This window comes from Panthera leo, chromosome B3 (genome assembly GCF_018350215.1).
Source record: "Panthera leo isolate Ple1 chromosome B3, P.leo_Ple1_pat1.1, whole genome shotgun sequence".
Classification (NCBI taxonomy): Eukaryota; Metazoa; Chordata; class Mammalia; order Carnivora; family Felidae; genus Panthera; species Panthera leo.
Window position 1 is genome coordinate 68,962,948 of NC_056684.1, and position 23,682 is coordinate 68,986,629.

Below are 23,682 nucleotides of genomic sequence, written 5' to 3' on the forward strand. Positions count from 1 at the left end.
AGTTTTCTGCTCTCATCGTCTCAGTCTTTCTCTCTTCCCTTTTGCCTCTTCAGACACACGAAAACTGTCATTTTGAACAGCAGGGCATAGGACTTGGTCATGACATGGACTCCAGGCACTGCACAATTCATGTGCCATAGGGGTGACATTAGCAAACCATTCCACCATCCCCCTCAGGAAACTCGGAAGCATTGGGGAAACAGTGGGTGCCAATGGCTCAGTTCACCCGGCAGTTCCAAGCCAGCTATATGGAGTTTAGGTGTATAGACTGTCTTTGCATTTTCAGTCAATGTTCAGAACATATCCAAAAACTCAAACACATCTGTAGGTGAAGGAAGTTCAGTACATTTGGAAACAGGCTTTAGACACTGGAATGAGAGCCTGTGCTCTGGCAGAGGCAGAGTGACATTGTTCCTATGTCACGTAGAGTGACCGTGGCCTCCAGAATGCTGAGTGGTAAGGGAATTGCTCCTTCTCAAATGTGAAACCTTCACATCAGGCAGAAAGAGGGATAAGTTGGGGTACAGGAGCACCTGTTCCTTTAGCTGCTGCACCACAGGGTCATGATGAGAAGGAGCACTTTGGGATTCGCATCCTAGGTGTCTCCAGTCTTCTTGCCAAGCCCCGAGCTCTTGTTTGGAAAGGGACAGCTCCCTGCACTCTTGCCTCCCTTTACACCAGAACTTTATATGGTGGAAGAGTTCAGGTCTGTGGTTAAACCAGGTAGGTCCCTGCTGGCTCTGTGAGCTTGGTGTTCCCATTTCTCATTTCTGAACCCCTTGGTAGCTGCAAAGATGACATTTCGAGTAGAATGTTGCCCTGCAGTGGTCAAAATGTTCTTGGCTTACAAAGTGCTGAGGTCCTGAGGTGCGTGTGAATTACATCCTGTCCCCTGCCCTTGCACAGTAGAACAGTCTTGTTTATTAGGCTTATCTTTAACTTGTTTCCTCCTTTCCCTGTTCCACGGAATCCAGAGTTGTCAGAGTGGGGAGGACGAAGAAGAAGAGGAAGACAAGGAAAAGACATTTGAAGTAAGTTTTTACTAAGATTGAAGACAGGGCCACCCTCCAAAGCCAAAAGCAACAATCAGACCTTCAGAGGTGGGTGCTGACATTAACCATGTGGCTCGCCCACCACGTGTATCTGGTGACAAGCACACAGGTCTGCGTGCATGGAGCGCATGCGTTAGCCATGGTTCTGTTGTCTCTCTTCCAGCCTAAGGAAAAGTAGCAGGCACCCAGTCAGTCCACAAACCCCCCCACGGGTTTGGTCTTCTGGGAAATTTTGTACTCCTACTCAAATATGGTAGCAACAGGAGCGAGAGAAGGACAAATTCAAACGTCTAAACATGAAAGCTGAAACCAATGGAGACACTAGGGTGATTTTTGCACTATTATTCTATAAATGTAATTACTAGCAATTTTGATTTTGAGGCATGCAGGACTCAGAGTCTCCCAAGATAAAAACCCTATTAGTTTACTGGTACCCTTTTTATAGACACAGTAGACAACAGTGAAAGTAACTATAATTATAGTTCTGGAAGGCCTTGACATTCTAGGATTCCATATTTGGTAAAGTCTCTGTTAATGGTGGCCTGAGCATTCTAAAAAAAACTTTTTTTAATGTTTATTTATTTTTGAGACAGAGAGAGAGCATGAATGGAGGAGGGTCAGAGAGAGAGGAGACACGGAATCTGAAACAGGCTCCGGGCTCTGAGCGGTCAGCACAGAGCCCGACATGGGGCTCGAACTCACAGACTGTGAGATCATGACTCGAGCTGAAGTTGCACGCTCAACCGACTGAGCCACCCAGGCGCCCCGGCCTGAGCATTCTAGATAAATGGGTGTTCTCTACATTCAGGCAGATTTGCTTCACCTGAGCCCTCAGCAGTTTTCACTGTATGTTGGAACATTGAAAACAAACACATTTTCACCAGGGGTCACTTCCTATAATTATAGTATTACAGGGGAATGGGCTATGTTTCCTACCAGTGCAGAAAGTGGGAAATTCATCATCACCATAGGAGTGAATTGTGGATGGGCAGTTTTGGAAAGCTGAATAGTGTCTGAAAACCAACCTCAGATGTCTCCTCTGTTCAAAATTACATGTGTTGCCTTCCTTAAGCAGATTCTCTCCCTCAGTGTACCTTACCATGGCAGATTGCCTGAGGATTAATAAATCTTCCCTTGCTTTGTTTTTTGTGGTTGTTTTTTCTTTCCAGGAGAAGGAAATGGAAAAGCAGAAAACCCTCTACCAACAAGCTCGACTGCATGAGCGTGGGGCTGCAGAGATGGTCCTCCAGATGATAAGTGCCAGCAAAGGTGATTCTGTGATTTATGGATGGGCCCTGTAGCTACCACAGTGATAGCACACTGTGCCACAAAGTCATTATTAAAGAGTCCCAACAAAGCCCAGTAGATGTGATTTACCCTCTGTTTCCTTGGTAATTCAATCGAATCTTCACCATGGCAGGTGAGATGAGCCCCATGGTGGTTGAGACTCTGAAGCTGGGGATCGCCATTCTGAATGGGGGCAACGCTGGTGTACAACAGGTACTGGGGACTCGCAGTTGGTAGTGCACACTTCCCAGGGTATCCCCAGTTGGCAGCTGTCACACTTCAGGCGAGAGGTGTTGGCTCTGCTACAGCGGGAGCCACCCAGAATCACCTGTGCTGGTGTTTTGCCCTTAGTGGCCAATTATATCAGAGTAGCTGGGAACATAGATAAAACTGGAGCTAGGAGGCTACAGATAAATGTATGCTTGATAAAGAGGGTTTATCCATGGTTCAAAGAGAAAAACATTTAATTTTTTCATCATCAGATGATTTATTTCTTGTACAAACAGGCTCTGAAGGAAGTTCTCTAAGCCTTAGGTTTTTATTTTAATCATTTTACGTATTAGCTGTCTTCCCATGAGCAAGGAGCCCAGTCGGTTAAGTGGAGTTCATAAACCTCACACACCTGTTTGTCCATTCATTCATTTGTTTATTCGTTCATTCAGTAACTGTATTGTGATTGCTGACAACACTAAGGTCAGCCTCTGTTCTGGGATGAAGGGTACGGCAGTGAATGAAGCAACTACAAACTCTTGCCACCACGCATTAAATGAGAACACACGGAAGCCTAATGGGGAGCTCCTGGCACATGGAACTCATTCAACAATCTGAGTTGAAACTGGTCGAAGGAGACAGGAAGATTCTGGTGTCTCCAGGACCCTCCAGGCTCTGCCTGAAATCATCTGTGTGCCCAGGAATGTGACATTTCAAAGACTCTTGGCATTCGTGAGGGTTACATCACAGAGAGATGTAGCCTGTGAGCACTTCCAGATTTATAACTACCATTATTGTACAGAATTTTTCCCAGCCTTTCATTCTTCCCAAACCAATTTGTCACGAAAGAACTTCCATTTTCTAAGACACCCTTCACTTTCTCTTCTCTTCCGTCACCACCCCATCAGTTGATTTTCTTTTTTCTTTTCTTTTCTTTTCTTTTCTTTTCTTTTCTTTTCTTTTCTTTTCTTTTCTTTCTTTCTTTTTTACATTTTTATGATGTTCAGACAAAGTTACTGCCTTCCCAGTAACAGAGAACAGAGGTAACAAAGTCTGATTGTGAAAGACAGTGAACTCTCAACTGGGTTCATTACTGGCTAAGCTCCTTGCTCCAGGGTACCATACTGAGCACATGAGTTTTTCATATTCTATATGAGCAACATTTAACTAGATCACAGTCCTGGTGCTTGTTCCCAAATGGGAGAGACTTTAAACAGTAAATCTGTGAATGCCCATGGTCTCCTATACTGCCCTAGCACAAATGCCAGTGGATCTTTATAAAATAAAATGTCCATCCAAAGAGATTCTGGTTCCATAACAAGAGGGTGGGGCTCAGGCACATGGAAAGGTTTGTGTGGTTCTAATGCTTACCCAAGATTACAAACCACCTGGATATGACTCTATGTGACTGGGCTTGGCATTTCTCCACAACATTTGGGAGGGTCAGTATTTGTGGCATAATTTACATGGCTTTTCCTTTTAAAATGTGTCTCCCTTATAGAAAATGCTAGATTACCTAAAGGAGAAAAAGGATGCTGGATTCTTTCAAAGCCTTTCCGGCCTTATGCAGTCTTGCAGGTAAATATGGGGAAACCACCTATAGCGTTTTTTTTCTGTTCAGAAGAAAGAAGAATGGGGTGAGGAGGAGCACAAAATAGAATAGTTTGTCAAGGAATTGTTGAGGAAAGACCTACCTGCCTTAGAAAGCTAAAAGGATGGGGATTGTTCCTCCAGTCTGTAAGATTACGTTCAAAGAGCATACAGAAGGGAAAATGTAATCTCCATTGCACACACACACACCTGGTTCGGTTTTTTAATTACCTTTACCTCCTTTTTGGGGGTATGTTGTTTTTCTCAGAGCTGAGTGTTTCGCCTAAACATAAATCCTCATAAAAGTCAATCCAGAAAAGAATGAAAAAGAGGAGGAATACTTCACTAGCACTCTAATGCTGTGTTTTCATTAGACCCATTAGGCACTTTGTTAATCTTCATCCTTAACAATTCTTGGAGCCTGAGTAAGTATGGGGTGGGTACATATTTTGACAGATCCGTTTCGACAGAGGGACATCCTAACCCAGGAATGTTTTGCCATAGCCTAAAAACCAAAGCATTAAACTTCACACTTTTATTACCATGTGTGTAAGCGTCACCTCATGGCTGACCCCCTGACGAATGAACAATGTGTAGCCAAAGGTCATAAGGTTACCATACTTGCTCATTTTGGAAACAAGCTAGCAATCTTTCCAAGGAAAGTGTCAGTTTATCCTCTAAAATTCATATGTATTGTCTACAACTCGTTCTGAAAGAAATCAAGGTTGGGACACCTGGTGGCTCAGTTGATTAAGCGTCCAAGTCTTGGCTTAGGCTCAGGCCATGAACTTACAATTAGTGAGTTCAAGACCCACATCAGGCTCTGCATTGATGGTGTGGAGCCTGCTTGAAATTCTCCCTCTCCCTCTCCACCTCCCTCTCTCTCTCTCTGCCTCCCTCTTTCTCTCTCCCTCCCTCCCTCTCTCTCTCCCTCTCTGCCCCTCCCCAACTCATTCTCTCATGTGCTCTCAGAATAAATAGGTAAGCTTTAAAAAAAAAGAAGGGTGCCTGGGTGGCTCATTGGTTAAGCCTCCGACTTCAGCTCAGGTCATGATCTCATGGTTTGTAGGTTTGAGCACCCCCCCCCCCCCACATCAGACTGTGCTGACAGTTCAGAGCCTGGAGCCTGCTTCGAATTCTGTGTCTCCCTCTCTCTCTGCCCCTCCCCTGTTAACTTTCTGTCTCTTTCTTTCTCTCTCCCTCTCTCAAAAATTAACAAACATTAAAAATTTTAAATAAAAAAAAAGAAAGCAAAGTTATAATTATCTAGCTCATTTTCCTCTAATTAATATTCTTAAAAATAGAGCATTAGGCTTTGCACTTAAAAATTTGCAGGATGGACATTCTTTTGGTGGAGTTCATAATTTTGCTAATCTTCTTTGATGGAGTAAATATCGCACCCAGGGGTTGTAGGGAGCATATTTGAGCTGCAGTACAATCCCTTATACTGAGCTCCATTTTTCCCCCACCAATAACCAACCCATTTATTACCTCTCTCAGGAAAAGAAAATGTGATAGTGTCCGACCTGACCCACTCAGTGTAAAATAGTACATGTGGACTCAGAGATGCCAAAAATCAAGGCAGTCCAGTTCCATATTGCCCATGAAATTCTCAATTAAATTTCTGAGTGTTCTCTTAGTAGTCTGTAATACTTCCTATTACTAAACTCATTTATAATGATGGCTTGGAGAGACAAGTGACATACCTTTAGAAGCCAACTGAGTTCTCACAGAAGTTTTAGGATATTTTTATGCTTTTCTACTGATTATAAAAATAATACGTATTTGTAAAATATTGAAACAGAGAAGTTAAAACATTTGAAATGGGTGGCTTGGAACACTGTAAGGGTCAGAAATGTCTCCAGATTGTCTGCTGAATCAGAACTGCTGCTTTAAAGCAGCTATGTCCAAAGGCCCTGTTTCCCTTGACAGCAAAACCCAAATAGAAGGATGGTTTTATGTTATTGAGAAGACCCTGTTTACAGCAGGATCTGAGAAAAACCAACAATATGGCAGTAGGAATTTTCACTGTTTTCTCTTTATTTATTTATTTTTTTAACGTTTATTTATTTTTGAGACAGAGAGAGACAGAGCATGAATGGGGAGGGGCAGAGAGAGAGGGAGACACAGAATCGGAAGCAGGCTCCAGGCTCTGAGCCATCAGCCCAGAGCCCGACGCGGGGGTTGAACTCGCGGACTGCGAGATCGTGACCTGAGCTGAAGTCGGACACTTAACCGACTGAGCCACCCAGGCGCCCCACTGTTTTCTCTTTAAAATGTATCTAAGTTGCAGAAGATCTGTGGCTCCCTAAAAGGGGGAAGAAATGCTGGATTTTTCCCTAATGTCTTTCCAATCCAACGGTCATTTCCTTTGCCCAGTGGTAAAAGGAAGGCAAAGTTTTGTGGACTCTTAAAGGACTCAGCCACAAGCTACCCTAACAGCTAGATTTTTGTGAGACCTTATATGATGTTCTGTAAAGTCTTTCAGAGTCGGGAAGGAGTTAGAGCCTGTCACAGAACTAGAATGAGTCCTAATTGGAAATAATATGATTATACATTGTCCTCTTTATCAAGTTCTGTGGTGGTGCTCGTGGCTCCTGGCTAAGTAGGATTTGGTGGTGGCTGTGACTGAGAAATTTGGAGAAAGTGTGGGAACAAGAAAAAAAAAGGGCCAGCTTATTACAGGTTCAGGAATACTACGGACACCGTTGCCCCCCGAAAGCTTCATCCAGCTACTGTTGGCTTCTGAATGATGCAACAATTCTAAAAGGGTGTGACCCTTTGAAATCTGGAATTTGTCGCCCTTTCCATCAATGTTCATTCTGAGCACTAAAAACTACCGTTCCTTGTGATTCTCAGAATAGGTAAATGCAGGAGGTGAGAATTAATTAGTGCAATTTAAAGTCAACTTTCTTTTGGGAGCTCTTAGAAGCAGATTATTCCAACTCTACTTGAGAAACCTTTCTAAATTTTCACGCGTAAGAAAGGGCTCAAACTGGACAAACAAGGGCAGTTGTAACTCTTTCTGACCATTCTCCGTGCATGTCTGTGAGCTGTGGGCGTCCTTGGACAACACCGCTTGGCACAAATCCAGGGAACTGTCACACTTTCAACCACACTGTAATGTGTTAGGCCATTTATGGTAATATAATGACAAGATTCTTAGTCAATAGGTACAAGTGACGTTAGAAATCCATTTTCCCGGCGTGCGTAGCCCTGAACCTTGTTTCCTCTTGTCTGTTACAAGTGTCCTTGATTTGAATGCATTTGAGAGGCAGAATAAAGCTGAAGGCCTGGGGATGGTTACTGAGGAAGGAACACGTAAGTAACGAATGAATGTGAAGGCCATTCTCTTCCTTATTTCTTCGTTAACTATTTCTGGTTAGAGCCCCTGCTCGGTGCATCTAAACGTGCAAGGGTGTGCTCACTTTCAGCACAATATTTCCACCGGTAGCTTTGATAAAGGCTGGATGTGTCCATAGAGCCAATCTTAACTAGACACAGTTTATCATGGTCCTTATGATTTTTCTTACTTTTCATTCTTCTGTTTTTCTCTTATCCCCAGTCATTGTCCGTGAGCGTGGTAAGTCTGAGTTTCTGGCCCAAGTTGTGTACCATGTGTGTGTGAGTCCCCAGGGACCTTACTTAGTTGCTGCAGTGCGGACACATTTTAGGCTTGGTGGTTGCATGTGAAGCTTAACTCAGCAGTTCAATGCCTAATGAAGGAACTGTCTTCCATCTGTAAAGCATGGGTGTGGACTGTGAACCGTTACTGCCCTTAGCCTAGCTGTTTTCCTCACAAATGCATGGGGGGTGGGGGCTGAACATTTTAGCTTTGTTGGTCATTGCATTTTGCGGCCTCAGCTCCAGGTTAATCGGGTTTTTCCCCCCTGCAGTTAAAGTTCCCTTTCTGAACTGTTCTGACACAGGCCCTGTATCAATTTTGCTGCTGTTTTGCATCAGAAAGTGTTCTGTGTTGAGAAGCCAAACAAATGCTCACCAGTATTCTGTTTTCAAGGTGAAAAAGTACTCCAGAATGACGAGTTCACACGAGATCTCTTTAGATTCCTGCAGTTACTTTGTGAAGGACATAACAGTGGTAAGTGGAACAGATTGATTTGTCAAAGGAAAACAACATTCAGGTGCCAAATTATGATTCAGCTCAGGATGCCACATTTAATACAACCAGCTGTTGGCTGAAGGACGACAGCTAATCCATTCCTAAAAAAAAAAAAAAAAAAAAAAAAAAACCACCTTATGTAAAAGGAACTTTAACGTCAGGGCTGATGTTATTTAGTGCCACCCAGGCTAAGTTGCTTCCAGAAGCTTCAGATGGTGAATCTAAACACCCTCCCCTTTCTGTCAAGTCCCTCGGGGCTCATTAAGTCCACTTTCTGGCATCACCAGGGTGGGGGGGCTCAGGGCAGAACTCTGTCCTGCAGGACCTGCCAGGACCCAAACAGGATGGCCTTGTGTAAGGCTTTTCACGTAGCACGTCTCTTCTGAGTTCAGCCGAGGGGACTTGCCCAGCTCCCTCGGCATGCTGGGAACAGGCTCTGACCCAGCCCTGGTGTTCTCAGACTTCCAGAACTTCCTGCGGACTCAGATGGGCAACACCACCACTGTCAATGTCATCATCAGTACCGTGGACTACCTCCTGCGTCTGCAGGTGAGTGGGTCTAGGATGGTGGCATAGGGCTCACGTACGTCTCCAGAAGCTGAACACAGTTACCATGGGGTCAGGGAAGGCCCCGCGTACAGTCAAGCCCCAATAAGAAAGGGATTATAATTTATGTCCACACACTTAGGGGAAGTCAAACACCTAAATATGTGTGTTTGAAGACTGAAATAGGGAACTTGGTTAAATATCAAATCATCTGTTATAAAATGCTGGTTTACTTCAGTTTTGCCGGTGAAAACCTCACCGCAGTGCCCTAGAGCCACAATGCATGGATGCATTGAATGCATGAATGAAATGCATGAATGAAAACAGATTTTTTTACTAGGAAACAGAGGTACAGACGAGGGTGGGAATGAGTCTTAAGAAGTCGCTTTGTGCTTAGGAAGTCACTCGGTTCAACTGTTGGAAAGAATTCCAAATAATATCAGGAAAATCTACACAACCATAAAAAGATTCTCTCTTCTCTCTGCTGACTCTTCACCCTGGTTCCGCAGCTTACAGTTGTGACCTGGAGCCATCTGTTTAACCTCCGTGTGTTCTAATTTTCTCATCTGTAAAATGGGTAGCACCCATCTCCTAGGACCGTAAAGATGGAGAGGTTAAACGTATGCAGTGAGTCAGAACGATACGTGGCTCCTAACAGTGTCAGCTGATGTGTTGCCTCCATTGTGCCCATTTTTTGGATGATAATCATTATTGCCTTTAATGTATGTTTTTCATTGTGAGTAAGTTGTCCTACATCATGGTCACCAACGTCCAGCTGAACACTATCCTCTTTCCTATCTGTTCTTTTTTAAAGGGGTATATGTACATAAAAGACGCTAAGGATGAGATATGTCTGCGCTTTCTCAGAGTCCTGAGTCTCTCTTTTTCTTAATTTTTTTTAATGTGTATTTATTTTTGAGAGACACAAACAGAGCATGAGTCGGGGAGGGACAGAGAGAGAGGGAGACACAGACTCGGAAGCAGGCTCCCGGGTCTGAGCTGTCAGCACAGAGTCCAATACTGAGCTCAAGCTCATGAACCATGAGATCATGACCTGAGCAGAAGTCGGATGCTTAACTGACTGAGCCACCCAGGTGGCCCGAGTCCTGGGTTTCTATCTCTACAAAGAGGTCATGGAAATGTAGGATTCTCTTGTACTCTTCCTGAACATTGGGTTTAGCATCACGGACTGAAATTTGAGAAATACTAAACTCTACTTCTTTATTCTTAGGAATCAATCAGTGATTTCTACTGGTATTATTCAGGGAAGGACATCATTGATGAATCTGGACAGCACAACTTTTCCAAAGCTCTGGCAGTCACGAAGCAGATTTTCAATTCTCTTACAGAATACATCCAGGTATGTGCTATAGAATGGATGCCTGAAAACAGAACATTTTTAACATTCTCATGTTCTGTATCCCATACAGAATATTTGGATGCATATATGGACTGCGCATCTGGCCCTAGCACTGACAATATTTATCGACAGATAGGAGCCAGTTGTACGAGAGAACTCCCAACAGCACTACCCTCTATGAGAAGCTATAGTTAATCTCCCTCTCCGTGACCTAGTCATAGCGTTGTCCTACTCTGCATTTATCTAGTTACGTTTTCCTTTCCCTTCTGGACTGAAAACTTGGTGCAGGCAGAAAATTTCTCATTCAATCTAAAATTCTTCATTTCTAGCACAAGCAGCACATCCTAGGTGTTCAGTAAGCATGGAGAATGGAGTGGAGTAATTGATAGAATGAAGGAATAAAGGTATAAATGGGGTTATCCTGAGTCTTTAGATCAAAAACAGAATTTATGACAGCCTACTAGTTTCTCAGAAATTCACTCTGTGGAAAAGGTAACTTAGCACATAAACTCTGTCCAGTGGCAGTCAAGTCTAGAAATGAATTTCAAGTTGAACATTCAGATCTTGCAGTGCTCTTTCTCTGTTTACAACAGCCTGTGGTCATTGCCTACAGTGGTCTAACAACTGTAAAAACAGGGTGTACTCCGGCATAATTTTCTATGATATCAGTAGCCATATCATAGTCCTCTGGGATGTAATACAAGATATATTTTATTTTATTTTATTTTATTTTATTTTATTTTATTTTATTTTATTTTTACATTTTTTTTTAACATTTATTTATTTTTGAGACAGAGAGAGGCAGAGCATGAACGGGGGAGGGTCAGAGAGAGGGAGACACAGAATCTGAAACAAGCTCTGGGCTCTGAGCCGTCAGCACAGAGCCCGACGTGGGGCTCGAATTCACGGACCGCGAGATCATGACCTGAGCTGAAGTTGGCCGCTTAACCAACTGAGCCGCCCAGGCGCCCCACAAGATATATTTTAAAAACCATCTCATGAGCCAACCAGCACACTCCAATTATATTTGCTTATTAAACTACATACAGAACTATCAACTTGAAAAGGAATATTTTAAGGGAGAGATCAGCCCTTGTTTTACTCAAGGATTGTAAGAACATGGCGAGAGAAACGTAGAAGCAGGTGACTGATCTGAAGGGTGACAGAATGTGAAATACCTGTGAAGGGCATTGAACAGATTTGACAGGCATTTGATTTGCTCTCTGTGGAACCCATTCTAATCTTCAGAATTTCCCTTGGAGCACTTAACCCAAAAGGGAAAAAAAAAGCTTATTTTTGGTGAATGTAAGTTTCTTACAACAGCTGGTTTTGTTCCAAAAATAATCTAGGGGCTTCTACGGATCAGACACCAAATGCACACGAACAATGATTTTTTCAACAAGCTTAGATGACTTAGGAAGGCAGGCAATATCTCTTGTGCTGCCCTCTCCCCTGGACATTCTGCCAAGGCTTTTCTAGAACTTTAGATGCTACATGTGTTCTTTTTGGAAATTTATTTTGAAGAGTGATTTGGAGATGAGTTAAAGGATAAAAACGAAATAAACTATAAGGAAGAGTGAATAATGAGAAACGAAGGCAGAAAATGACAGAAGAATCTAAGTGTATAAAAAAATGTAAAAAATGATCTCCCTGAAGGGGTGGGGAATAAGATACTGACCTAAGAAACTTTGGAAATGAATACAGACTGTAAGACCAAAGGCAAAAGGAACTGTACATGAACACTTTAGTTGCTAAAGTTTTTCTTGTGTTAATAATTCTGTACCCATTCTACATATATAATGGAAGTGAGCAGTCATTAAATGGCAGGGGCAAGGTTTCCCCCTGGTGAATGGAAGGTTACAGATACACAAGGAGAAGCAGCTAGATGACCCCAGTGGAAATGCATTAGAGTTGGCTACATCAGTATGCTAAGTTCATGCTCAACTTAATACTAATGCAGATAGAAACATTTCTATATATTTTGTATACACAAATACCTGCTGCTCTGTCAGCTGAGAGGGCCTTAAAGTAATGACATCACAGTAGAAGCAAGCACAACTAGCTGGTTTCTAATGGCTTCTAATACCATTCTCCAGTGAGAGGAACCAGGCTTCTTAGAGAAAGGGCTGGTCCAAGTGCTGGGGCAAGAAATCTATCGGATGAGACTGGAGAATCCTATAGTGCAAGGAAATGCAAAAAAAAAAAAAAAAAAAAAAAAAAAAAAGATGGGATTATGTCCAAGGGACACAGGAGCCAACTGAAAGAGCTCCCAGTGGCCAAAACTGGAAAAATTTGAGTGACAAAATAAATAAAGTAGTATTGGATGATAACCCAAAGCAGAAGATGAAGATGTGAAGTCCATATTAATGTGAATAAATGACTAAATATATAAGAAAGAATAGACAAATCTCCCATGTGGAAGAATTCCAAACAGTTTATTTTTTTAAGTGTTGATTCAATAATGTAAAAAGAGGAAAGGTTATTAACGGAAAATGCAAACTGGGAATGAAGTCATCCCTCTATGTTTGGCTTTCAGAAAAGGTAGAGATGATATTCCATCTAAAGTTTACGTTAATGATATGAAGACCCTAAAGGCAGTTGAACATTAGCAATATTATCCACATTTTTTTTTTACCTGATAGCTATGTGATCATGCATTTTATGTATAGCTTTGACTGAAAACAGTAGGGCTTGCTTTTCAAATTGTGGAAGCCTGAAGTTCCTCAGAATCCCTCTTAGGCCAAGGCGTAGGTGAGAGGTGGGCAGGACGGGTTTTCAGTCCTGTATCAACCAGAGCATTTAACTCTTAAATCATGTTCTTTGTTGTAGTATTTTATTTGAAGAACGCATTCTGAAGCTAACACAAAAATATCTGAAAATCACTGCACTGTGAAATTCCTAGTGGTGTTTTGTAGGTCTAGGTTCCTACAATAGGGGGCAAAAAGGAATACCTTGGGAAAATACTGACCCACAAAATAGATGTCTTTTGGAAAGAGCTATCTGCTAATAGAAGCAGGTGTCATATGCGCTTACTAGGGCAAGTTGCAGAGCGGCTCATAATGTTTAAGTGAAATAAGCATGCCCTCCTTTCCATAGGGCCCTTGCATTGGGAACCAACAGAGCCTGGCTCACAGCAGGCTGTGGGATGCAGTGGTCGGCTTCCTGCACGTATTTGCTAATATGCAGATGAAACTCTCTCAGGTACTGTGGCCCTTCCCTGCTGTGTCATTGGTGTGAAATGTGAAATCAGTCCCCACCCCTTGGTATTCCCCCCCGTGTGGATGTGGCTGCTTGATCAAATGGCTAGAAAAGCCTTGCAGATTAGATCTCACTTTTAAAACTGAGGGCTTCAATGGGAGACAGGAAGGAATGCCTGGGGAGTTGGGGGGGGGGGGGTGGTGGGGAGCCCAGACAGGTTTTGCATGGATGCAGCTTCCTTCCTTGTGTCCCACCAAACTGTCCTTTCATAATTGCCTCAACACTTGCTTTTTATGATGCTAATCCTTTATGCTTCCTTGTCACTGTTTTGTCAATTTATGACAATCTATCAGCCCTGTCTGGGTCTGTCAAATGTCTGCATGTCTCTGTAATTCATACATCCCTTCTCTCTTACCTTGGCTTCCCCTCCCTCCCCCTCTCTGCCTTTCCTTCTCACTCCCCATCTCTCTGGCAAGATGAATCAGAATCGCTCAGAGCATTTATTATGAACAAATAAATGTAGTGTATGTGGTTGTCGATCACTTCTCTCCATGGCAACCCATGAGGGAGAACTTCAGGATATGTTTCAGGCTGATTAGAGTAACATTTGCAGCATTAATTTAAGTAATGTGTATCTAAAATTTTCAAGGCTGTCACATCTGCCTCCTCTCTTCTGGAATGTGCTATTTAACCCTTTCATTTTTCCCCTTTTGACTCTGGCCTTAATGGGAGGAGAGAGCTCTTGGGAGCGCTGCTAATTTGGCAGTAATAGGTCCACTCCTGTCAGCCCAGCCAGGGCAGTGCAGTGCAGAGGCTCTGGAGATGGGAGCCTGGCCCTGCAACCTCCTCACTGGTGACTTTCAGGAAGTCACTCCCCCTTCCTGGTGTTTGGTTCCATCATCTATGAAATGTTGGGAATTAGAACAGATGATGTGAGGTCTCTTCCAGCTCTTAATATTCCACACTTCTGTGATATTCTGTGTATGGCTATGACCCACACCAAAGAGGGGGCAATCCTTCTGATTGAAAGACTAGACAAAGAACTGTGTATTTGGGAGAGAGAGAGTCTGTACAAGAAGTGTGGCCCAGAATGCATTTTTTAATCTCACCCTGAGACTACTCACCTCCTATCTTCCAAGGATTATTTTCCTTCTGTGACATAGAGTTGAAAACAGAGGGGTAACTTGGCAATGCCCCGTCTGCAATGCTGAAGTGAAAACCAAACAGACTAGTATCAAAACCATCCAGAGGAATAGCCTCAATTATATAACATTTTAAGGGACCAGTGGCAGCCAGATCACCACCAATTAGAATCAGGAGACCCTAAATTAATCCAGAAAGAAAGGAGAACCCACTTGGTGTTTATAACCTTGACACCTTAATTGGACTGCAATAGTATTCCCCAAAAGCTCACCTGATAATTCGCCAGTATAAAGAACAACATGCACTCGTAGAGATAACTGATGCCTCTTCAGTGGATTGGGTTGTTCCATAGTTTTGGACAACAAGTGGTGTCTCTGCCACACTGTGCTGATAAAAGGGAAACTAAAAGAGCTCTATTGGATGAGTCCTGCAGCAGTGAGCCTCCCCATTGCTCCAAACAGTGGATGATACGACGTCCACATTCACAATGGACGCAACCTTCACCTAACCTTTCCAGAGCAGGCTCTTGCTCACTGCCCTGTACTTTGCTGAGGGATCAGATAGCTCAGGGGTATCTCCTGTTTCTGTTCTAGGATTCCAATCAGATCGAGCTGCTGAAGGAACTCTTGGATCTCCTTCAGGACATGGTGGTGATGCTTCTGTCCCTCCTGGAAGGTTGGGCTGTTTGGTATAACTAGGCATTCACACAACTGTAATTGGTCTGAGCACTAACCATACTAATCACGCAGATTGTCCTTCTGGCAGGTCATTGATGCCGTATGACGTTGGTTAGAAAGCCAAATTTTCAGAAACAAAAAAAATGAGTGAGGGGCACATGGTCTGATGGACAGAGCCTGAAACCAACTCATTTTATATCAATAGGAAAGCCAGAATGAACTGGGGAAAACCTCCAAGCTTTGCTCTTCCCTATCCTCTCCCTCTCCCCATTGCTTTTCAGTACATCTGGCTGCCAGTGTGTATGCCAGCCATCTAGTTGGGCACCCTCCTAGGTCTAAGGGGATAAGGGGGCACCACTTATCCCTATGTGTCCCCAATAATCTGATAATGAAACCACTTCCCAGGCCCCAGGCCAGATAAAAGGCACTGGCGTGGCCATCTCCTTCTTCCCTTTGTTTCTTCCCCCTTGGCTCCTAGTGGTGTAGTCTTTATGGCTTGCTGCTCCGTCCTACCCATTTCTAAACCATCACGGTCAGAAAAGAGCCGACTCATTGGACATACAACTCTTCTAGAGGTAGCTACCTGACCAGTTACATGATGACTTGGGTTTATTTATATATTTGTATGTCTTTTTGAACCTGCCTCACAGGGAATGTGGTAAATGGAACTATTGGCAAGCAGATGGTTGACACGCTGGTAGAGTCATCTACCAATGTAGAAATGATCTTGAAATTCTTTGACATGTTCTTGAAACTTAAAGACCTAACCAGCTCAGACACCTTCAAAGAATATGACCCAGATGGTAAAGGGATTATCTCCAAAAAAGAATTCCAGAAGGCCATGGAAGGGCAAAAACAGTACACACAGTCAGAGATCGACTTTCTCCTTTCATGTGCAGAAGCTGATGAGAATGATATGTTTAATTACATTGATTTTGTAGACCGGTTTCATGAGCCGGCCAAGGACATAGGGTTTAATGTGGCAGTGTTATTGACAAATCTCTCCGAACACATGCCAAATGATTCTCGCCTTAAGTGCCTATTGGACCCAGCAGAAAGTGTACTAAATTACTTCGAACCCTACCTAGGACGTATTGAGATCATGGGCGGGGCCAAGAAAATTGAGCGCGTTTATTTTGAGATCAGTGAATCCAGTCGAACCCAGTGGGAGAAGCCCCAGGTGAAGGAATCTAAGCGGCAGTTCATCTTTGATGTGGTCAATGAAGGTGGAGAGCAAGAAAAGATGGAACTGTTTGTGAACTTCTGTGAGGATACCATCTTTGAAATGCAGTTAGCGTCTCAGATCTCTGAATCTGACTCAGCCGAAAGGCCAGAAGAGGAGGAGGAAGATGAAGATTCTTCTTACACGTTAGAAATTGAGGGGGAAGAGGAGGATGACAAGTCTTTTGAGTCTGCCTCTGCATTTGCCATGGCCTGTGCCTCAGTGAAGAAAAACGTTGCCAACTTCCTGAAGAAGGCAACCCTGAAGAACTTCAGGAAGCAGTACAGGAAGGTGAAGAAGATGACCGTGAAGGAGCTGGTGAAGGTGTTCTTCTCTTTCTTCTGGATGTTATTTGTGGGGCTATTCCAGTTGTTCTTCACCATATTGGGAGGAATCTTTCAGATCCTCTGGAGCACAGTGTTTGGAGGGGGCCTAGTGGAAGGGGCAAAGAACATCAGAGTGACCAAGATCCTGGGTGACATGCCTGACCCAACCCAGTTTGGTATCCATGACGATGCCATGGAGGCTGAGCGGGCAGAGGTGACTGAGCCAGGTATTACACCGGAACTAGTCCACTTCGTCAAGGGTGAGAAAGGAGATGCAGATATCATGTCAGATCTCTTTGGATTCCGCTCAAAGAAAGAAGGTGGCTTAAAGCATGGGCCTGAAGTGGGTTTGGGTGATCTCTCTGAGATTATTGGCAAGGATGAACCCCCTACACTAGAGAGTACTGTACAGAAGAAAAGGAGAGCACAGGTAAGCATAAGTTGTTCTGTCCTCTTTATTTATGCCCAGAAATAGACTTGCAGTCAGGTCTGATACCAATTCCCCAGGAAAACATCGTGCAGATACCAGCTCTCCCATATCCTGATCTTGCAGTTTCCAGCTCTGGGGAAAGCAAGACTCAGATGGTTGTCTCAGGGTCTTGCTGCTGAGTGGTCTTCAGCTGACATTGTAGAGTTCACACCTGATGGCCTTCCACATCTTTGTTAGAAGGTTAGTTCTTAGGCATACAGGTTTCTTCAGTGAGCCGAAAGCATAGAAAACTAGGTGTAGGTTTCCTTCACTATCCAAATCAGAGCGTTCCTGTAAAAACCTTTTGTAAGCGGAAATGGCATAAAGCAAAGAAAAGTTTATCATTTCATAAAAGCAAAAATCCTTTCTGGATTTCTTTCACTTAGCATCAACAGGTACTGATGGAGGTCTTTCATAAAAGTGAAGTATAAAGCAAACATTCGGATACTGGGAGAAACCTACAAGCATAAGGAGAGACCTTTCTTTTGAGACAATACTTCTGCCGTGTCCCAAAAGGTCCAGATGATATCATATGATTTAGCATCATTTTTATTTTTGAGATGCACCCACTATCCAATTTGTACTTTGATCATTTGACTAGATTAAGGGAATAACAGTAATTCAGAGTCCCCTTGGTCATGGAAGGCTCTGGGTGTTCCCCTCCACTGCAGCATCCAACTCACAGCACCATTCTGGCCCTAAAAACAATGTGGAGAGAAGTACAAAGACATCAGAGCCCAAAGACAACATTTATTCATTCATTTCGTTAGTATTTATTAAATAGTTAGTATGTGCTTCTCACTGTTTTGGACTCTGAGGATACAATGGTGAATGAGAAGTGCATCATCCCTATAATTTAGTGGGGAAAAAAGGACATTGTGGAAGTCAGTACAAGCATGAAAAATGTTAGGAAGGAGGAGTGCCAGGTAAAGAAAATGTATAGGGGAAAACTGGAAAACTGGCACCTAATTTTGGAGAGTCAGGGATGGAAGCATCAGAGCCATAGGCCTTGGTGCAAAATTATTTACTGTGTTGTGGTCCCTGATGTAGCCCCAGGCCCCAGACAGAGTTTGATACATAATAGAGATTCATTCTTGGCTTACTACATGCCAGGCTGTATTCTTAGTATATGGGTATCCATTGGTTAACAAGAGAGACAAAATTTTTGCTTTAAAACATTTTTTTAAATTTTGTTAACATTTATTTATTTTTGAGACAGAGGGAGTCAGAGCATGAACGGGGGAGGGTCAGAGAGAGAGGGAGACACAGAATCCGAAACAGGCTCCAGGCTCTGAGCTGTCAGCACAGAGCCCGATGCGGGGCTTGAACTCACGGACTGCGAGATCATGACCTGAGCTGAAGTCGGACGCTTAACCAACTGAGCCACCCAGGCGCCCCAAAATTTTTGCTTTAAAACAGCTTAACTTCTAGTGGAAGAAGACAACAAATCAATAAAATAATTATTGCTTGTGACACATGCTGAAAGATAGGAACAAAGTCATGTGTTACAAAGTGAATGTGGGCCCTAGTATGAATAGGATGGCCAAGGGACTTCTGAAAATACATCATCTGAACCAAGTCCTGAAGGGTGACAGGCACAGGAAAGACGAGGGTAGTCATACTTCAGGCAGAGGATATGGCTTGTGTAAAGGCCTTGGTGCAGGGAAGGATTTGGAATGTACCAAGAAAGAAAATGAGGTCCGGGTGCTTGGGTGTAGTAAACAACAAGTCAAGTGGTACAAGACAAGGATGGAGAGAAAGGCCATGATCACATAGGCCTTGCAGGCCTCAGTGAGGAGCTTAAATTTTATTCTAAGTGCAATGGTCACCATTCAGAGGGATTGTGGTGGTTAAAAGGATTGAAAACAAGGCAGGAACCTGGGGGAAGCAGGTTCTGGATTGGACCCGGTGTGATCTGTGTCCCATCTCACCCTGACCACGTGGGGCAGTAGGACCAGGGCCATGGGGTCCTAACACAGGTTTTCTCTCTGAGTTGAATAATAAGGACGACTGAGTTGTTAAGTTTGAAGTCTTTGTGTTGGCATTTCTCCAGAGTAGCTTGATACGGAGCAGGACACTTATGTCCTGTGATCCTGAGAAGAGCAGAGACATTCTGAAGAGAGAAAGCCATGAGGACTTGTGACCAAGGAGATGAAAATGGCCAATGCCATTTATGGCTCATTACCATGATCTCTTTAATTTGAGGAAAACTTACCTGATTGTTATTTTTGTCTAGGCAGCAGAAATGAAAGCATCACATGAAGCAGAAGGAAAAGTGGAGCCTGAGAAGACAGAGTAAGTTCTTGGTAGCTTCGTCTACTTGAGGTGCTACAGCACATAGCTCTTGATAGCACCTACTGTTCTGTTGCAATGGTAGGTAGAAAACTTAATTTCCCTTAATGCAGGAAACACATACTGTACAAGTCCTGGACATACTTCTTTTTACCCCAGCTATACAAGAAACACATTCTGTTGGTCTCGTTAACTTTGTGATTGCACTAATAGACCAGAATTTCACCATCGCGCCAAACAAATTATTGAATACCCACACTTAGCAACTTTGTATAATGCTGATGGTGGTGCTAAGATACTGAATACGTATTACATGCCATGGTCTGTGCTAAGATCTCTTATACAGCATCTCACTTAATTCCTACCACAAGCTTAGAAGAAAGGTACTATTACTAATTCCAGCAGTCTAAGAAAGTAAAGGACTCGGGGCACCTGGGTGGCTCAGTCGGTTAAGTGTCCGACATCAGCTCAGGTCATAATATTATGGTTCGTGAGTTCAAGCCCTGCATCAGGCTCTGTGCTGACAGTTCAGAGCCTGGAGCCTGCTTCGGATTCTGTGTCTCTCTCTTTCTGTCTGTTCCTCCTCTACGCATGCTCTGTCTGTCTCTCTCTAAAAAATAAACATTTAAAAAATTTTTAAAGACAACTTTTCTGAAGGTTAAAAAAAAATGTTTAGCTGAATTTAAGAAGACTACAAACATATTTACAACTGACACATGCCCATGATTATGACTCATCCAAGTGGGCACAGCTCATTAAATGCAAAGTTGACATCCAGGCACTGTGGAATGATACAGACCTGAGGTTGCCACCCTCAAGGAGTAATTACAAGATTTCTTTTTAATGTAGTCTCCCTATCTGGGCCAGGCCCCCTGCTGCCCTTCTGTGCTGAGTGGGCTTCTTGTTCGTACAGCATGGAAGATGGGGAGAAGGAGGGTACGGCCAAGGAGGAAGAGCAAGCTGACGCCCTGTGGGCAGAAGTGACAAAGAAGAAGAAGCGGCGACGGGGCCAGAAAGTTGAGAAGCCTGAAGCCTTCATGGCTAATTTCTTCAAAGGGCTGGAAATCTATCAGACCAAGTTACTGGTAAGCACTCTAGCCTGGCCACGCTCCCGGTGCAGACCTCAGACGAGTGGTCACTGATTCTGTTTCACTGTTTGCTTAGTTATGCTTCCTTGTCTTTCTCATTCCTTTTCTTCTCTCATTCATCTGTTGTTTCCTTTTGTGTTGGAGGAAAAGGAAAAGAGGCTAGCCTGGGGAAAGCCAAGTGCTCCAGCCCCTCTGCCCAGCACTGGATGCCCTGTGCTCTCTGCCAGTGAGCTCTCGTGTGTTATGTGCTCACTTAGCCTGTCATAGTCCAGAGCTCAGAAGCGGCCAGACCATTTGGGATGCAGAAAGAATATTCTTATGTTAGGTTCTCCTGTTACTCCTTGGAAGCTTTGTTATTCCACCTGCATTCAGCCCTCAGCATAGCTTGTAATGTCCTTTCTCTGACAAATTGCCCACTGAGGTACAGCTGCTGATGGTCAGGATAACACCTTCCCCAACACCATTGGTGAGAGCCTCCTACACAGAGAGACTGAGAGCTTTTCCCAAACTGCTATCATTCCAGTCCTCAAGTGCTGATTTTTCTTTTTTTTTTTGTTTTAATTTTTTAAAATTTTTATTTGTTTTTAAGGCAGAGACAGAGCATGAATGGGGGAGGGTCAGAAAGAGAGGGAGACACAGAATCTGAAGCAGGCTCCAGGCTCCAAACTGTCAGCACAGAGCCCAACGCAGGGCTTGAACTCACAGACCGTGAGATCATGACCTGAGCCAAAGTCAGAAGCTCAACTGACTGAGCCACCCAGGTGCCCCCAAGTGCTGATTTTTCTAGGGAAGATGGCAATGGGAATGCTACCTTGAGGGGGAGAGGCAGAGGGAGAGGCAGTGACTTGCAAGGGGACAAAGACTTTAGGCCACAGACTGGCTACATCCAGGGTGGGAGCTGCAGGGCTCTTCTCTGGGCGTAGAAAACTCATCATTTGTAAACAGACTTACTGTCTGCATAGAGCGCGCATGCACTCACGCACCCTAACAGCAGCATTTCGGTTCTCTGCTAGTGACCTGTTTAGGCTTTTGATTCCCTGAGGGGTAAACCAGGGCAGAGTTCCTTTTAGCATTATTCTGAGCCACTTTTCTAAATCAATGGCTCCTGTTTCTCCCCAAATAAGTCATAAGAAGTCCAGCACTGTCTTAGTACAGTGGTTATCAAGGAGTAGGGCCAGTCCTGTGTAAATTTCTAACCAGAAAAGGTCTCCTGTTGGAGGGAAGGAAGGTCTCTTTCCCTTCCAGAACTCTTCTACTTCTGCCTGTCCTTTCCTTTTCAGCATTACCTGGCCAGGAATTTCTACAACCTGAGGTTCCTCGCTCTGTTTGTAGCCTTCGCTATCAACTTCATCCTGCTCTTTTACAAGGTGATACTGCATTTGGGGGTTATTTGCTCACTATACTGTATACTTTTTAAAAATCAGAATAGAACTTATGCCCTTAATTAGAGCAGAAATTGTAATATCTAAGGAAATCTCTAAGTCCCTGGCTTCCAAAAAGGATATACTCTTTAACATTTGGAAGAATGGAGACACTGCTTGCAAGGAAGGCCAGTTAGGGCGTCATTTCCATAGTTTAGGCTTGTTCTAGTCATTACTTAATAAATTCTCCAAATATTTGTTGGGTACCTACTATATTCTAGACCCTGTATTAGGCACTATAATGCATTTCAAAATGAATAGTAAATACAAGTCTTTTTCCTTAAAGGATAAGGTAACAGAAAGCCATTATAATTGGTCCATATGTTAGAACTATTATGAAGGAAGAATTAACAGTAGTTGGTTTGGGGATATGGGAAAAGAGACTAATCAAGATAAATAAAGATTTTGAACATTGCTAAGTGGGTCTTGTAGACCATAGGCACATAATAAATGTTAGTGGAATGAATAAATGAATGCTAGGTCCTGAATTCCTGACATAGCCTTTAACTGGCTATTCTAACTTTTGCCTCTGTCCCTCCTTATCTAAAACCATCAATCTGATTTGTATAAATCTTGCTTTAATCTACATCAACCTGCCACTAGATTGAACTAATAATGGCTTTCCTTTGCCTATGGTCCGGCACTTTGCCTGTGGAGGAAAAATGGAAGTCTGTAGAGGGGCATGTAGCAAAGCTTGGCTTTAAACATACTGAGGTTGAAGTGACCGCAGACAGTCATCCAGGTGAAGGTAGCCAGCAGGCAATGGAAATGCAGGTGGAAAGCCTCACAGGTGTACATTTGGAAGCCATCTGTGTAAGAATGGCAGTTGAAGGCATGCATGTCAAAGGCATCTAAAAAAAGAATGAAAAAATGTCGACTATGTGCAAGCACATGCGCATGCAGTTGTGCACGTGCACGTTCGTGTCTTCGCCTCCTCCCAGGCCACGGCATTTCAGAAATTACCTCCTGTGGTATAGGGATCATAGCACATGTAGTAAAGCTCTCCTCTTCCTTTTTAAAGTAGGTTCCGCGCTGGGCACGGAGCCCAATGCGGGACTTGAACTCACCACCCTGAGACCAAGACCTGAACTGAGATCAAGAGTCGGGCATTTAACCGACTGAGCCACCCAGGCACCCCAGCTCTTGTAATTTTTTTTGTTTTTCAAGAGATAGTATTTCTCTCTCGGAAATTTTCTTTGTAGTTATGATAGACATTGGAGATTCCTAGGAATAAGTTACCTAAAACCTCATTCCCTCAGCAAATAATGCTGCATTACTACCATGTGTATAGCATATGCTAGCAGTCTGAAAAAATGGGGGGAGAGCCCACTGGCAGAGGTACTTTCTGATGTTTGTAAGAAAGTGTGTGTCTTGGGCCAGGTCACTGAAGAGCCTTTGGAAGAAGAGACAGAGGACATTGCAAACCTGTGGAATTCCTTTAATGATGAGGAAGAGGAAGAAGCGATGGTGTTCTTCGTCCTACAGGAGAGCACTGGGTATATGGCACCAGCACTGCGGGCCTTGGCCATTATCCACACCATCATCTCTTTGGTCTGTGTGGTGGGCTATTACTGCCTGAAGGTGAGTTGCTGGCTACTCTGAATCTAATCTGACTCCTTGGGGAAGATGCATCATTTTGAACCCAGCGAGCCCTTTATTCTCCAGGACTTGGCTTGTAGCC

General features: G+C 43.5%; 1 protein-coding gene across 1 annotated transcript in view; it reads left to right on the forward strand.

Moving 5' to 3' along the window:
- Positions 1-23,682, forward strand: part of RYR3 (ryanodine receptor 3) — a 526,048-nt gene that overhangs the window by 481,819 nt on the left and 20,547 nt on the right. Inside the window, exons 78-92 of the mRNA XM_042942518.1 lie at positions 975-1,031; positions 2,222-2,321; positions 2,473-2,552; positions 4,051-4,127; positions 7,387-7,460; positions 8,158-8,238; positions 8,720-8,808; positions 10,037-10,165; positions 13,262-13,366; positions 15,100-15,181; positions 15,834-17,161; positions 19,437-19,495; positions 20,406-20,577; positions 21,861-21,947; positions 23,382-23,582. Of these exons, the coding sequence (XP_042798452.1) occupies positions 975-1,031; positions 2,222-2,321; positions 2,473-2,552; positions 4,051-4,127; positions 7,387-7,460; positions 8,158-8,238; positions 8,720-8,808; positions 10,037-10,165; positions 13,262-13,366; positions 15,100-15,181; positions 15,834-17,161; positions 19,437-19,495; positions 20,406-20,577; positions 21,861-21,947; positions 23,382-23,582 (2,721 nt within the window). The remainder of the gene's footprint in view (positions 1-974; positions 1,032-2,221; positions 2,322-2,472; positions 2,553-4,050; positions 4,128-7,386; positions 7,461-8,157; positions 8,239-8,719; positions 8,809-10,036; positions 10,166-13,261; positions 13,367-15,099; positions 15,182-15,833; positions 17,162-19,436; positions 19,496-20,405; positions 20,578-21,860; positions 21,948-23,381; positions 23,583-23,682) is intronic.